The 13637-nt window shown below is 70.4% G+C and overlaps 2 protein-coding genes across 2 annotated transcripts; both read right to left on the bottom strand.

Annotated features, from left to right (window-relative positions):
• Positions 1-1728: 1728 nt before the first annotated feature.
• On the bottom strand, positions 1729-3607 carry LOC119713283 (rheacalcin-1-like). Its single transcript, XM_038165809.2, has 6 exons — positions 3291-3607; positions 3070-3138; positions 2712-2806; positions 2477-2617; positions 2106-2211; positions 1729-1939 (listed from the first exon to the last, which is right to left on the bottom strand). The coding sequence occupies exons 2-6, from the start codon at positions 3125-3127 to the stop codon at positions 1872-1874; spliced, it is 468 nt and encodes a 155-aa protein (XP_038021737.2). The 5' UTR covers positions 3128-3138; positions 3291-3607; the 3' UTR covers positions 1729-1871.
• Positions 3608-5427: 1820 nt separating this feature from the next.
• On the bottom strand, positions 5428-13557 carry CPT1B (carnitine palmitoyltransferase 1B). Its single transcript, XM_038169059.2, has 19 exons — positions 13399-13557; positions 11511-11670; positions 11290-11429; positions 10817-10988; positions 10556-10657; positions 10341-10478; positions 9587-9664; positions 9367-9474; positions 9066-9150; positions 8740-8935; positions 8428-8613; positions 8229-8334; positions 7587-7703; positions 7222-7386; positions 7002-7136; positions 6525-6677; positions 6214-6327; positions 6013-6105; positions 5428-5598 (listed from the first exon to the last, which is right to left on the bottom strand). Exons 2-19 carry the CDS (start codon positions 11649-11651, stop codon positions 5509-5511), a joined length of 2319 nt encoding a protein of 772 aa, XP_038024987.1. The 5' UTR covers positions 11652-11670; positions 13399-13557; the 3' UTR covers positions 5428-5508.
• Between the last annotated feature and the right edge of the window lie 80 nt (positions 13558-13637).

Raw genomic sequence — 13637 nt, 5'->3', positions numbered from 1 at the left:
TCTGGGCTAGGCGTTCTCCAGGGGGAGCAGGACACCAAGTGCTGGCACTCAGGACAAGTGACAAGGGACTGGGCTGGAGACCCCATGGCAGCACGAGGTCCTGGTCCTGATCCCTTTGCTGGGGAGGTCACCGCGTCCCGCTCTGCCTGGTGCCACCCATGGCCCCCGCCTGGCACCGCTCGCTGCGGATGCGGCGTGGGCAGCCCCAAAAATGCTGCCAGGGGCACTGGGTGTGGAACTGAACCTGGCACCGCCAGGCTGGCCGGGGCCCTCGCTGCCCACAGGCGGCAGCTCCAGCAGCAGGAACGGCCCCAGTCGGTGACGTTGGCTTCGGAGAGCTTTGGTGACATCTCCCAAACGCATTTTGTGCCTTGCGGTGTGCAGACCGCAGGGAAGGGTTTCGCATGCTCTGATTAAAGCTCTTTTCTTTCTGTATCCCTCGAAATCCTACAGAATGAAGGAATGACCCCAGAGCAGCCTGCAGACTGCTGGGTGAGGCTGAGCTGTGTTTGGGGAGCCGTGGGCGCCTGGGAGCTGCTCGCCCCCCTGCCCCGGGGGCTCTGCTGGCCTGGCCTCACATCCCCGAGCCCCGTGGGGATGGGGACAGGGACAGGGACAGGGGCACAGCCGGGGGCAGCTGGGGCTGTGGGGCTCGGCGATGTGGCAGGGCACGGCAGGACGTGATGGGACATGGTGGCAGCAGTGACCTGGAGCACCCGCGGTGCATCCCCGCTTCCCAACCCCGGCGCTGCCCCTGCCCCCCCCCCGCTGCTTGCTGTGCGGTCAGAGAGCCGAAATTGCCACCCGGACACCCCAGTTTTGGGTCACCCCTGAACTTTATCAGTAACCTGGCCATGAGCTGCTCCCAGGCAGCCACTGTGGTCCCCAGGCAGCCCGGACCCTCCACCAGCAGCACGGTGGGCACAGTGCCCCCAGTCCCACCTGGGGCTGCCCCCGAGCCCCCCTGCCCTGCAGGTGGGGAACAGGAGTGGTCTGAGAAATCCCTTATCAGCATCATGCTCTGCACCGAGGGCAGCCTGGTGGGCACAAGCAGGAGCAGGACGGGGATGGGGACAGGGACAGGGACAGGGATGGGGAGGGGGACGTTGTGCCAGAGGCACTTGGCACTGCTGCAGCAGGGACCCCTGGCTGTGCCACTTCTTATTTTGACCACAAACTGTACAAACCCCCCGATTCCTCTCCGTGCCTCTCATTTGATCCTTCCTCGCTCTCCTCCTATGGGATCAGACTCCCCCATGCACACCCCCACGCCTCCATCCCTTGCACACCCTTTGGCGATACCCAGCCGGGGGGGCACAGAGGGCTGGGGGCCCCTCTCCTCCACCCCAGCACGGCCCCAGGCAGTGGCACCGCTGGTCCCGATGCCACGTGCTGGGGGCTTCAGGGGTGCAGGAGAAGCACCACGGGGGTCTCTGTGCCCAGCTGTGCCCATTGTGCCCCCCCCCCACGGCTGTCCCCTTTCCCCCAAATGAGCTCCAGGTCCCTTCAGCAGTGTTCATCCCTCCGGCCCCTTCCCAACGTGCAGCCCCCTGCCCATGGGCGCACCTCACCGCTGGCCCCGGTATCACACCACGCAGCGGGGGGCTGCAGACAGAGCCCCCCCAGGGGCAGCCCTGCTCCCTGCCATGACCGGGGGACAGCACGGAGCGGGGCAGGGGTGCAGCTGGAGGAAGAGACAGCACCAGGACGTGCTTCGTGCGCATTTATTGAGGGGTCCCCCGCCACGGGCACAGTGAGGGCAATGGGAGCGGGGGGGCGCCGAGGGTCCGGGGCTGCAGGCAGCGGGGTGGGGGGACGCGGGGTGCAGGGGGACAGCAGGGCCGGGGGGCAGCTCGCTGGTGGTCCTGCTTCTAGGCGGAGTACTTGCAGACGAAGGGGTTCCTCTCGCTGCAGGCGTTGTCCTCCCACGACATGAAACCTGCGAGAGGAGAGAGCAGAGCGAGCGCTGGGGGGGCCAGAGGGGCTGCGCCGGGAGAGCCTTGCTCAGGGTGGGGGGGTCCAGGAGCAGCCTGGGGCCGGCGGTGCCGAGAGCAGGGGCCGTCCCCCTGTCCACCCCCCATGGGACCAGCAGTGTCCCCGCTCACCCGAGGAGCCCTCCAGCACCGTGCAGTATTTCCCCCTGGGGAGCTCGTCGTCGTCCCAGGCGGAGTAGCGCTTCTTGGAGCCGTCTATCCACACCCGGGCTTGGTTCTGGGCCGCGGGAGGAGGGAGGCTGGCGTTAGGGGAGGGGGCTGCGGGACGCTGGGGGGCTGCGTGGGCACGGGGCTGTGGGGTAGGGGGACATGGAGGGGACATGGGGCAGCCAGGGACAGGGACCTGCTCTGGGATGGGGGCAAACTGGGGGCAACCAGCCTGGTTCCCCTGCGCCCAGGCAGGGTTTGGAGCAGGGCACACATTCAGGGCACCCACAGAGGGTGGGGGACGTGGGGGTCCCCGGGCACCCCAGGGTGCTCACCCAGTGGTGGAGGCCGATCCAGACATTGTCCTCCTCCTCTCTGCGCTGGAACTTGGCGATGAACCTGGCCACGGCCGCGTGCTCCTCGGGGCTGTGCAGGGAGGCCAGGTGGCAGCCGGCGTGGATCACCTTGCACCAAGCCTGGGGAGGGGGCAACAGGTTGGTGAGGGGGGGGGGCTGGGGGCTGCCAGGGCAGTGAGGAGCCTGGGACCCCCCTGCAGGGACCCCCGCCTACCTCTGCCTTCCTCCAGGTGAGCTCCTGCCCGAAGTACCCGTAGCAGCTCCCCCTGAAGTCCAGCCAGCCCTTGGGGCACTTGTTGGCCTGCACCCCTGCGTGGCACAGGACGCTTGGTGAGGGGGGGTCCAGCCCTGCCCCCCCCCAGAGCAGGGAGCCCAGGGGTGCTCTGCTTTTTGGGGCAGCCCCGAGCACCTTCCCCTTCCCATGGGTGCTCCATCCTTGGGGCGATGCAAAGAGCCGGGGGGGCCCCACGTGTCCCTGGGGCTGGGGCAGGCAGGGCAGGAGCTGGACGGGGTTGGGGGGGGTCAGGAGAAGAAAAAGGGCAGGGGCTGGGGGCTGGGGGCTGGGGGCTCACCTGGCAGCGAGGGCAGAGACAGGAGACCCAGCAGGCAGAGGAACGTGGCTGGTCCCATCCTCGTCCTTCCTGCAAAGAGAGCGGCGATGGAGCGGGGTGGGGGCACCGAAAAAGGGGGCACCCAACGAGGGGACACCCACCCAGGGGACACCCACCCAGGGGGCACCCACCCAGGGGACACCCACCCGGGGGGCACCCACCGCCCCGCGCCCACCCAGCACCTGTGTCGGAGGCGTGCAGGGGAGCGGGGCTGGTGCAGGACGTGGCCGCCCCGCTGCCTTTATAGCCCCGCTGTGGGGCAGCGCCGAGGGCTGGCAGCGAGATCAAAGCCTCAGGGTGGCCCCCCCGGGGATGCGCCAGTGCCTCGGGTGGGTGCCTGGACAGACGGACAGACAGACAGACAGACAGACAGGCCCCTGACCACCTGTGGGACCCCAGCCCCCTGGCCCCAAGCCCCCAGCCCCGCTTTGGCCACGCTTCTTGTACCCCGGGCAGCCCCACAGAGGGGCGCAGAGCTGCGAGGTCAGCCCCACGCTGTTTTGTGCCCCCCCCCTTGTCCCCTTGCTGGGGTCCCAAGCCCCTGATACTTCGGGGGGGGGGTCGTGGTTGACTGCTGCACACCCTGCACAGAGCAGACATCCCCTGGCACCCGCCCCCCCCCTTGGCAAGGCTGGCCAAGAGCCCCCCGCGCCCCACAGGGCGGTGGCACCGAGGGGTCCCCGACACCCCCCTGCCCTCGGTGCTCTTTGCGCAGCGTTTGCTGCCCCCCCAGCCCCACAGCCCCATGGCACTGGGGTGCCCCCGGTGCTCCGCTCACTGCTGGGGGGCCAAGGGGACGCTGTCCCTGCAGCCCCCGGTGGGCATGGGCCTGGGGAAGAACTGGAGGTGCTGGGGAGGGACCCACCCAGGGGTGGGGGCTCAGCACACGCAGCCCCCCCAGCGGGGCCGTGCCGGGCAGCAGAGGGTTACGGTGTGGCTGCACCCGCAGCACCCAGCAGGGTTTGTGCTTATCGGGGGCATCAGATCAGGGACACGGAGCTGGTGGGGCGGAGGAGCCCGGCTCCAGACACGCATCGGCAGCTCCTTTTCCTCCAGGCTCCGCCTGGCACCGCCAGCAGGCTGCAGCTCTTGGGGTCCCGGCGGCACCTGGGGGGCCCCAAACCCCATCCAGGACCCCCCCAGGCGTGGGGCTGAGCCGTGCCGAGGGGCAGCGCTGGCTCCTGCAGCAAACCCCACAGGGGGGTGGTGGCACAGCAGGAGGGGTGGCAGAGCCCGGGGTGCAGGATGAGACCCCAATGCAGTTTTGGGGTGCAGCACGGTGCAGGATGGGGCTGTGGGTGCTCAGCCTGCGCCTGGTGGGAAGGGGGGGCACTGCGGGAGGGGCTTGTAGGGAGCACGGAGATGAACCCAGGGGCTGGGGGCTGCAGAGCCTGACCCTAACAATAACCCTGACCCTAACCCCAACACCAATCCTAACCCCAGCCCCTAAACCTAACCCCAATGCTAACCCTAACCCCAACACTAACCCCAACCTTAACCCTAACCCTGACCATCACCCTACCCCTACCCCAACCACAACCCCAACCCCAACCCTGAATGTAACCCTAAACCCAATCCCAACACTAACACCAACCCTAAACCTGACCCCAACCCCATCCCTGACCCCAACCTTCACCCTAAACCCCATCCCTACCCCCAACCCCAACCCCAACCCGAACCCCAACCCAACCCCAACCCCAACCCCAATCCCAACTGTAACCCTAACCTCAACCCTCACCCCTACCCCCAACCCAATCCTAACCCCAACCCCAACCCTAACTCCAACCCCAACCCCAACCCTAACCCCAATCCACCCCTAACCCTGACCCTACCCCTGGGCCAGCCCCCACCAGCCCCCTCTCCGGGCACGGTGCCCGCACAGCGCTGTGGGATCACCTCCCCTGCCACCACGGCGCAGGGCCCCTTATTGCAGGCACGAGGGGCTCCGTGCTGGCCCTGTCCGTGCTTCCTGCTGTCCGTCCGTCCGTCCGTCCGCTGTGCCAGGGCTGCGGCCCCGCGGTGCGGGTGGGCACCGTGCCACCACGGCTGGGGGCTCAGCGCCGCTCCCTGCCGCCGTGCCCCGCTGCACACCCCCGGCACCGCCGTGCCGTGCTCGTTATCCCCGTGGCACGCACCCGCTGCCTGCGGGCAGGAGGGCCCCCGGGACGCAGGGACCCCGCAGGGACCCCACAGCCGCCCCCTTCCCACAGCTCGGGGACCCCCACCCTGGCCGTGCCGTGCCCCGGAGAGGCCGTGGTTGGTGGCAGAAGCAGCCCCTTTATTGGCAGCATTTACAGAGAAGCAAGGCCCTGCTCCCCCCCCCCCACCCTCTTCCCGTGGCCCCCCGTGGTCCCGGCTCCTCCGTGTCCCCCGGGACCCCGCGGGGCCGCCCGCGCCCCCTCACTTCGCCGCCTTCTTGGCCGGCACGTCGAAGAGCTCGGCGATGTCCAGCATGGCCTGGCGGATGTTCCTCCCGAAACGCTTCGAGTCCTGCGGCAGCGCCCGCACCCCCATCAGCCGGGGGAGCTGTACCCAGAGAGGGGGGGCAACCCTGCCTCCCCCCCCGTCCTGCTGTGCCCTGCCCTGCATGTGGCACCCCAGCTCTGGGGACCCCCCCAAGCACCTGTGACCAACCTGTGTCTCCTGTGACCCCCCAAAACTCTGGGGACCCCCCCAAACCTTGGTACCCCCCATGTCCCTTTGGACCCCCCCGGCAGGTCCTACACAGGCAGCTCCGTGAGCCTGGAGTGTGGTCGGGGTCCCACAGAGAGGGACTGGGATGCAGTGAGGCTCAGCACTGCGTGGGGTTTAGGGGGGGACGGGACTGTCCCTGCCCCAGCTGGGGGCTGCCCAGCCCCCCCCCCCCCCCCCCAGGGACCCCCAGCCCCCAGCCTCAGCCCTCACCGTCTCGGGGCTGGAGTACTTGCTGGAGACGTGGAAGGTGATGAGGTTCTCGCCAGCAATGATGTAGGAGACGCCGTAGCCATCGTCAGCGACCTGGGGGGGATGAGAGGGGGGGATGTGAGCGGGGCCGGGGGAGCCCGGGGTCTGATGGTCCCCCCCAGGGGGTCCCCATCCCCCTCCCCGTGGCCGAGCGATGCCAACCGGGCCGAAGCCGCCGCCGGTGGAGACGTGGTCCGGGTACTTGTCCAGGTCGAACATCTTCAGCTGCTGCTGCGGCGTCTGGCTGGTGGAGAGGCGCCAGGGCTCCGACAGCACCTGTGGGGACGGGGTCACTGCTGCACCCTGCTGCACCCCACTGCACCCTGCTGTGCCCCACTGCACCCCACTGTGTCCCACTGCACCCTGCTGCACCCTGCTGCGCCCCACTGCGCCCCACTGTGCCCCCCTGCACCTACCTGTGCCCCGCTGCGCCCCACAGCAAAGCGCGCACCCCGGCGCCGTGCCCCGCTCACCTGTGCCAGGAAGGGGGACTCTACCCCCAGGTATCGGGACACCACGTAGAGGCAGAAGAGGTGCCGGTCGATGCCGGCGCCGGTCATGGCCATGCGGTACATGTGCTGGTGCTTCTCCGCCGCCAGCTTGAAGAGCCGCTGGCGCTCGGCACGCTGTGGGGAGAGCCGAGCTCAGGGGCTGGCACACCCCAAAACCCCGGGGTGCGCTGTGTGGGGGGGCGTCCTCTGTCCTGCCTGGGGCTGGCAGCGGCTCTGCAGCTCTGGGGAAATGGTCCCAAGGGACGGGGACATCCCCAAGGGACAGGGACCTCCATTGGGGTCAGGGCTGTGGAGATGGGTGCTGCCTCCGGGGACCTCCCCGAGGGGCAGGGGCCCCTGCTGGAGATGGGGATGTCCCCAAGGGGAGAGGACATCCCAAAGGGACAGGGATTTGGGTCAAGGCACGGCGCGAGGGGCGTGTGGCGGCGCGGTGCTCACGCTCTGCCCGGCGTCCCCCATGCTCCGCACGAAGGCGGTCGACTCGGAGGTGCAGGAGCGCACGGTCTCCGTCCGGCCCTCTCGGAAGAGCCGCGTCATGGAGGCCTCGTAGGTGAGGCAGAAGCGGCCCTTGTCCTGCGGAGAGAGGCGGCTGGCAGCGGGCACGGGGGGGGGGGACGCCCACCGGGACCCCCCCGCGCGTCCCCGCGGCGCAGCTCACGCGGAAGTGGGCGAGCTGCAGGGAGATCTGGATGAAGGCGTCGGGGCTGGTGCGGCACTTCTTGATCAGCCCCTTCCCAAAATCCGAGAACTGGAAGCAGCAGAAGTCCACGTCGTCGGCCAGCGCCTTGGCCACGCGGTACGAGCTCTCGATGGCAGCCTGGCACTGCGGGGACACGCGGCCGTGGCGGTGGGCACGGGGCACCGACCGCCCCGGGATGGGTCAGCCCCGATCCCATGGGGCCAGGGCGGCACCGGGTGTTACTGGGAGGCACTGGGTGGCACTGGGTGGCTGTGGGGCGGGGCTGGCTCCAGTGCAGGGACACCACAGGGCACAGGGCCGGGGTGCCTCGGGGCTGCACCCACCTCCTGGGGGATGTCCCACTGCAGGCGCTGGGGTGGTGCCAGCCTCGTGTCGGGGTCCCCCACGCAGTGCCCCCCCTCGGTGTAGCCCAGCTGGAATTTGTCCGTCGCCAGCATGAACTGGGGGGAGGCAGGGACTGAGCTGGGGGCACCGGGCTCACAGTGCCCCCAGCCTCCCCCACACAGCCCCATTCACCCCCCAACCCGTCCCCAGCGTGGCCCCACACACAGCCCTCCTGCAGCCCCATTTGCCCCCCAGGCTGTCCCCTGCGCCCCCCCAGGAGCTTGCTGTGTCCCCAGGATGGTGGTGCCCAGCCCGTGTCCCCAGTAGTGGTGCCCAGCCCGGGGATGCCCAGATTTGGGGGGACCAAAGGAGGTGCCCAGAGGGGGGTGCCCAGCTCCACGGTGCCCAGCTGGGGGGTGCCCACTTCTGGGGGAGCCCAGTGGGGATGCCCAACGTGGGATACCCAGCTTGGGGGGGTGTGCGCCCATTTTGGGGGGTGCCCATTTTGGGGATGCGCATTTGGGGAGTGCCCATTTGGGGGTGCCAGTTTGGGCAGTGTCCATTTTGGGGGTGCCTATTTAGGGAGAGGTGCCCATTTGGGGGATGCCCCACGGGGGCACAGGTCCCCCCCCAGCCGGTACCTCCCAGAGGTGCCCGATGATGGGCGCGTCAGCCCACGAGTGCTCGGCGTTGGCGCCCAGCTTCCCGTTCTTGTAGACCACCAGGGTGAAGGATTTGTCAAACCACCTGCAGGGGGGGGCACGGGGTGAGCGGCGCGGTGCCGGGGGGTGTCCCAGGGGTGCGGGGGCTTGTGGTGGGGGGGAACCCAGGGCTGCCCACCGGTCGTAGCACTGCCCGTGCAGCAGGGACTTGGCGTAGGTGTCCATGCAGTCCTCCTGGTCCGCTCTGTAGCCGTGCGCCTCCTCGTCCAGCGTCAGGAAGAAGGCTGCCCGCTCGATGGCATCCAGCGACACCTTGTTCTTGCCCTGGCTGAAGAATTTGGCCCGCGCCTCGGCCCAGGGCACCCTGCGGGCACCCCCAGCGGTGAGGGCGGGCACCTGGCGATGCCCCCCATGCCCCAGCACCCCCCAGGTGCCACCACCCCGCGGGACACCCAGGTCCCCCTTGGCCCTGCACCCCCTCCCCGGGCACCTGTCCCCGGCCGTGAGGGCCGCCAGCCGCTCCTCGCCGGGCTGGGGGGGCGAGGGGTCGTCCAGGATGCGCTGGAACTGCAGCTCCAGGTCCCGGGGCTTCAGCAGCTGCCCCCCGTAGTACAACCACACCTTGTAAAAGCGGCCCTTGTGGTACACGGCCAGGTGCTTGCTGTCCAGCAAGTGCAGCAGCGTGTCTGCGGGGGGGCATCATTGCTCCGCTGCGGCCCCCCCCAGGCACCACAGGACCCCGGGGGGCAGGGGGCTGAGCCCCCCCGGGGCACCCCCCTGTGTGCAGGGCTCAGGACGGCCCCGCCGGCCACGTACCCGTCTCCTTGCCGGGGATGCGGGTGGTGTTGAACATCCGCTCCGACTGGTAGGAGCACATGGGCACGATGCCCAGCGCCATCATCTGCGGGGGGGCAACGAGAGGGGCTCCCACCCCAGCCCTCTGCAGCCCCCAGCCTCACTGCAGCCCCCTGACCCCCTGCCAGCCCCACAGCACTTGCCCCCAGCCCTGCCCCATTATTCCCCTCCCTCCTGTGCCCCAGACCCCCCACCCGGTGCCCCCAGCCTGCCCCACAGCCCCACGCCCCCCTCCAGACCCCGTGCCCCCCCCGGTGCTCACGGGAGGGATCTCCCCGCGGTCCAGCTTGCGGCGGTACAGCAGGATGGCGTGCACCACGTTGCCTGCCCGGGCAGCCTGCACGTGGCTGGGCGTCACGTAGAGGAAGTCCTGGGGACAAGGGACAGGCTGGGGGGGCGCACGGGGTCCCCGCCCGGCACGGTGCGGGTCTGGGAACGTCCCCAGCCGGGGGACGGCACCGTGGCACCGCCACCCCCCTCACCATGGCGTAGTAGTTGCTGTTGACCATGATCGGGCTGCGGCCACGCAGGTAGATGTACTGCTCCCACCAGTCACTCACCTGGATGGGGACGTGAGATGGGTCACCGCGGGCAGGGACAGGGACAGGGACGGGGATGGGGATGGGGATGGGGACAGGAAGGGCAGATGGGGCAATGGACAAGGACAAAGGGTAGGGATGGGGGAATGGGACAGGGACAGGGGACAAAGCAGGGCGAAGGTGGCTGGACAGGGACGTGCAGGTGCAGGGAGAGCAGACACAGACAGTGGGAAGGGGACGTGGGACAGGGGCAGGGGACATTGGAAGGGGCCAGCCGCAGGAGCAGGGACAGGGAGCGGGGTCAGCCCCTGCCCTCCCCACACTGGGGCTCGGTGCAGGACCCCCCCGTCCTGCCCACAGTGACCTTGTTGGGGTCCCCAGGCTGCCCTGGGGGGCAGCGTCCCCATGTCCCTGTCCCCATCCCCATCCCCATGTCCCTGTCCCCATCCCCATCCCCATGTCCCTGTCCCCATCCCCATCCCCATCTCCTCTGGGCTCGGTGGGCTGCAGAGGAAGGCCAAGGCTGGAGCTTCTCATGGGACACAGGAGCAGGGACAGGGGTGGCACGAGGCTGCCCAGGACCACCCCATAACCCCCCCCCCCCACAACAACCTGCGTGCCCCAGGACCCCACAGAGGGGTGACCACCCCCAGGCCGTGGGGTCACGGCAGCGTCCCGCTCCCGGGGCTGGGCTCACGTAGTTGGTGGTCCACCAGGACTTGAGGACCAGGTACTTCTGCAGCCGAGGCGCCGTCTTCTCCTTGAACTCCTTGGCCAGCGCCTCCATCCTGCCGTACTTCTCGTCGTCCATCAGCGGGCGCACGGACTCCAGGTACTGCGGGCAGGGGGCTCGGGTCACCGCCGTCCCCGGGGGGCTCGGGTCACCGCGTCCCCGCGCTGCTCAGCCCTTACCCTGCGGATGGTGGCCTCCACGGGGGGCACGGGCAGCTTGGGCAGCGAGGTCTGGAAGCTGTAGAGCAGGGGCTTGCGGCCAGACAGCACCTTCATCAGCGCCTGCGGGGCCAGCGCAGAGGCTGGGGGTCAAGGGCAGAGGGGTGCCAGGGGTGCCCATGCGTCCCCCTCCCCACAGCAGCCCCCAGGGTCCCCGGTGCCGTCCCCAACACCAGCGCCCCCGTGGAACACGCGCAATTTGAAGGCGCACGTGGCACGCACCACCCAGATCTTGGTGCTGCGGCTCATCTTGCCGTGGGGCTCGAACATCCAGCCGTGGTAGGACAGGAGCAGCCTCATCGTCTGCCGGAACAGCAGCACGGCCGACAGCCAGACGCCGGTGGAGAAGAGGACGGCGCTCACGACCGTCCGGCTCTCGGGGCTCAGGAGTTGGCTGCGGGGAGCACGGAGAGGGCTGAGGTGGGGACGTGACCGCGTGGGGGGCACCACGGGGCTGGGGGGACATGCGGGTGGGATGTCCCGGGGGGTGTCCCCGTGCTGGGGCCATGCTCACGGTGTTGGGGGACCTGTGGGGTGGGACCCCCGGGGAACACTGCAGGCAGGGGGGGACGTGCCCATAGGGCAGCTGAGGGACGTGGGGCATGGTCCCTCGTTGGGGACACCATGCCCATGGGGTGGGGGGGCTGTGCGGGGTGCCCAGAGGCTGGGGGCCGGGTGGAGCCCCCCCCGCTCACCTCTCAGGCAGGAAGCAGCGGATGCGGGCGATCAGCCCCATGGAGGGGTCCACCTGGCAGTAGAAGGAGCCGGCGGTGGCCATCACCACCACCATCCAGCTGGAGGGGGACGCGGGGTAGACGCCGGTCAGGAAGCTGTTCTGTGGGCACAGGGGGGTCAGGGTGGCGTTGGTGGTGGGGCGGCAGGGACCACCCGGCCCCGCAGCCCCCCCCGGGCCCACCTTGGCGCGGACGAAGCGCTTCTTCCAGGAGGAGATGCCGGCGAGGTAGAGCTGCTTGACGGCCTCGCGGCTGAGGTGGAAATCTAAGCCCTCGGGGGTGACGGTGAACTGGAAGGCCACGGCCTGGTGGGCTTCTGCCATCTTGGGGGGCTGCTGGCACCTGGGGGCGCGCGGGGGTGGCTGAGCGCGGGGATGGTGCCTGGGGATGGCCACACCTGGCACCGGGCGCCAGGTTCCGCGGTGCCGTGGCGCCGGGCGCCACCCGGAACACCCCATGACGCTGCTGGCATCGCAGCCCCCCCTGCGCCCCCCCCGGTGTCACCGGGGCCACCGTGCACCGGGACGGTCACGCTGCGTGCCAGCGGTGCTGCCAGGAGAGCTGCGTCACGTCGGCCCTGGCCAGGCCCCGCAGCCACGTGCGCGTGCCCGCGGGGGGGGCCCCGTCCCAATCACATGGGGCTGGATGGGTGCCCAGTGAGGGAAGGGTCAGGCACCGTCCCGCTGCCCCTAAACACGCCGCCGAGGGGGCAGACGCACAGACACACCCCCGCGGCGCACCCGGCTGCGTGGGGAACGGGGGACACAGCAGCATCGGCCCCCTGATGCCACACCGCGTGTCCCCACAGCCCGGAGCTCTGGGGGAGGGGGCTATGGCACAAGCTGGGCCCCCCCATGGCCCTCCGTGCCCAGGGTCCCCTCCCTCGGGGTGCACAGGCAGAGCCCCTGCTGTTGTGTGGGGCGCAGGCTCCTGCTGGTGTCGGCACAGCCGGCTCAGTGCGGTGGCATGGGGGGAGCCACGGAGCTGCCCCCCCCCCGGCGCGTGAGCAGGAGGTGCCCTTCTGCAAGGGCGTCCTTGGGCTGACGGCAAACAGCAGCACGGCGAGAGCCAGGAGTCCTGCAGCTGCCACGGCACCGCGCGGCACCGCGCTGGGGTGCGACGCTGCACGGCACCGCAGGGCACGGCACCGCAGGGCACGGCACCGCAGGGCACGGCACCGGCTGCACGGCACCAAGCGCACAGCGCAGCACCACGCTGCACAGCACAGCAGGGCCTGTGAGGCTGCACTGCTCCCTGCTGTGCTGCATTAAACTGGGTTGCATTAAACTGCATCGCACTGCACCGAGCTGCATGGCACCCTCTGAACTCATCACACCACACGGCACGGCACTGCAGGGCATAGTACGGCACGGTGCGGCACTGCAAGGGCTCTGCACGGCATGGCACGCTGCACGGCACTGCAGGGGATGGCACAGCACTGCACAGCACTGCATGGCACTGCATGGCACTGCATGGCACTGCAGGGCATGGCACAGCACACCCCGTACCGCAGGCCCCGGGGGACCCACGTGCCCTGGCCGCTCTGCCCTCTCCTCACGCCCAGCAGCCACCGAGCGTCACAAGGTCACCGGGGCGGTCACCGGGGCGGTCACCGGGGCGGTGCGGCACCCGGGGGACACCCTGGGGGACACCCCAGGGACACCCCAGCTGCCCAGCCCTCGGGGCGCCCTGCCCAGGGCTCGGCTCCTGGGGACTATGGGGTCACCCGACGGGGCGCAGTGACCAGGGCGCAGTGGGACCAGGGCGCAGCGGGACAGGGTGCAGTGGGACGGGGCACAGAGGGGCTGGCCAGCACAGGGGTACCCAGAGCCCCCTGGGACCCCCGAGGGACACAAGGGGACGCAGGGGACACAAGGGGGCCCGGCGGACAGTCCCCAAGCGGCAGCAGCGCGAGGGCACGGCCCCGGAGGGGGCCCGGTGCGGGCCGGGGGCAGCGGCTCGGCGGCGCCCCGGGGCTCCCCCAGCCCCGAGCGGACCCCGACCCCCCTCGGGGCCTCCCCCAGGCCCGGGTGCCGCGGGCGCCCCCGCCCGCCCCGCAGTGCCCGGTACCTGCTCGGGGGGTGCGAACGGCGAGGGGCAGAGCCCCGGGGACGGCGCCTCCGTGCGCCCGCTGCGCCCCGGGGACGGCGGCTCCGTGCGCCCCGCGCCGCGCCCCGGGGGGCTGTAACCGGACACGGGCGGGGGGGCGGCCCCGAAACATGGCCCGAAATGGCCGGGGCCGCCCGGCCGCTCCTCCCCCGGGACCCGCCTCGGCCCGCGCCCCCCCTCCCCTCACCGGGGACCCGGCA

The sequence above is a fragment of the Anas platyrhynchos genome, chromosome 1 (assembly GCF_047663525.1).
Source record: "Anas platyrhynchos isolate ZD024472 breed Pekin duck chromosome 1, IASCAAS_PekinDuck_T2T, whole genome shotgun sequence".
Lineage (NCBI taxonomy): Eukaryota > Metazoa > Chordata > Aves > Anseriformes > Anatidae > Anas > Anas platyrhynchos.
This window is presented reverse-complemented; position numbering and strand designations above follow the sequence as displayed.

Bases quoted from the DNA above. Each gene is read 5' to 3' on its own strand.
- LOC119713283 (XM_038165809.2), bottom strand. From the start codon at position 3,127: ATGGGACCAGCCACGTTCCTCTGCCTGCTGGGTCTCCTGTCTCTGCCC. The intron at 2,807-3,069 runs GTGAGCCCCCAG...TGTGCCACGCAG, and splicing joins GTCTCTGCCCTCGCTGCCAG to GGGTGCAGGCCAACAAGTGC. The intron at 1,940-2,105 runs GTGAGCGGGGAC...CTCCTCTCGCAG, and splicing joins GGTGCTGGAGGGCTCCTCGG to GTTTCATGTCGTGGGAGGAC.
- CPT1B (XM_038169059.2), bottom strand. From the start codon at position 11,651: ATGGCAGAAGCCCACCAGGCCGTGGCCTTCCAGTTCACCGTCACCCCC. The intron at 9,151-9,366 runs GTGAGCACCGGG...GCCCCCCCGCAG, and splicing joins ACCGCGGGGAGATCCCTCCC to ATGATGGCGCTGGGCATCGT. The intron at 6,106-6,213 runs GTTGGCATCGCT...CATCCCCCCCAG, and splicing joins CCGGCGGCGGCTTCGGCCCG to GTCGCTGACGATGGCTACGG.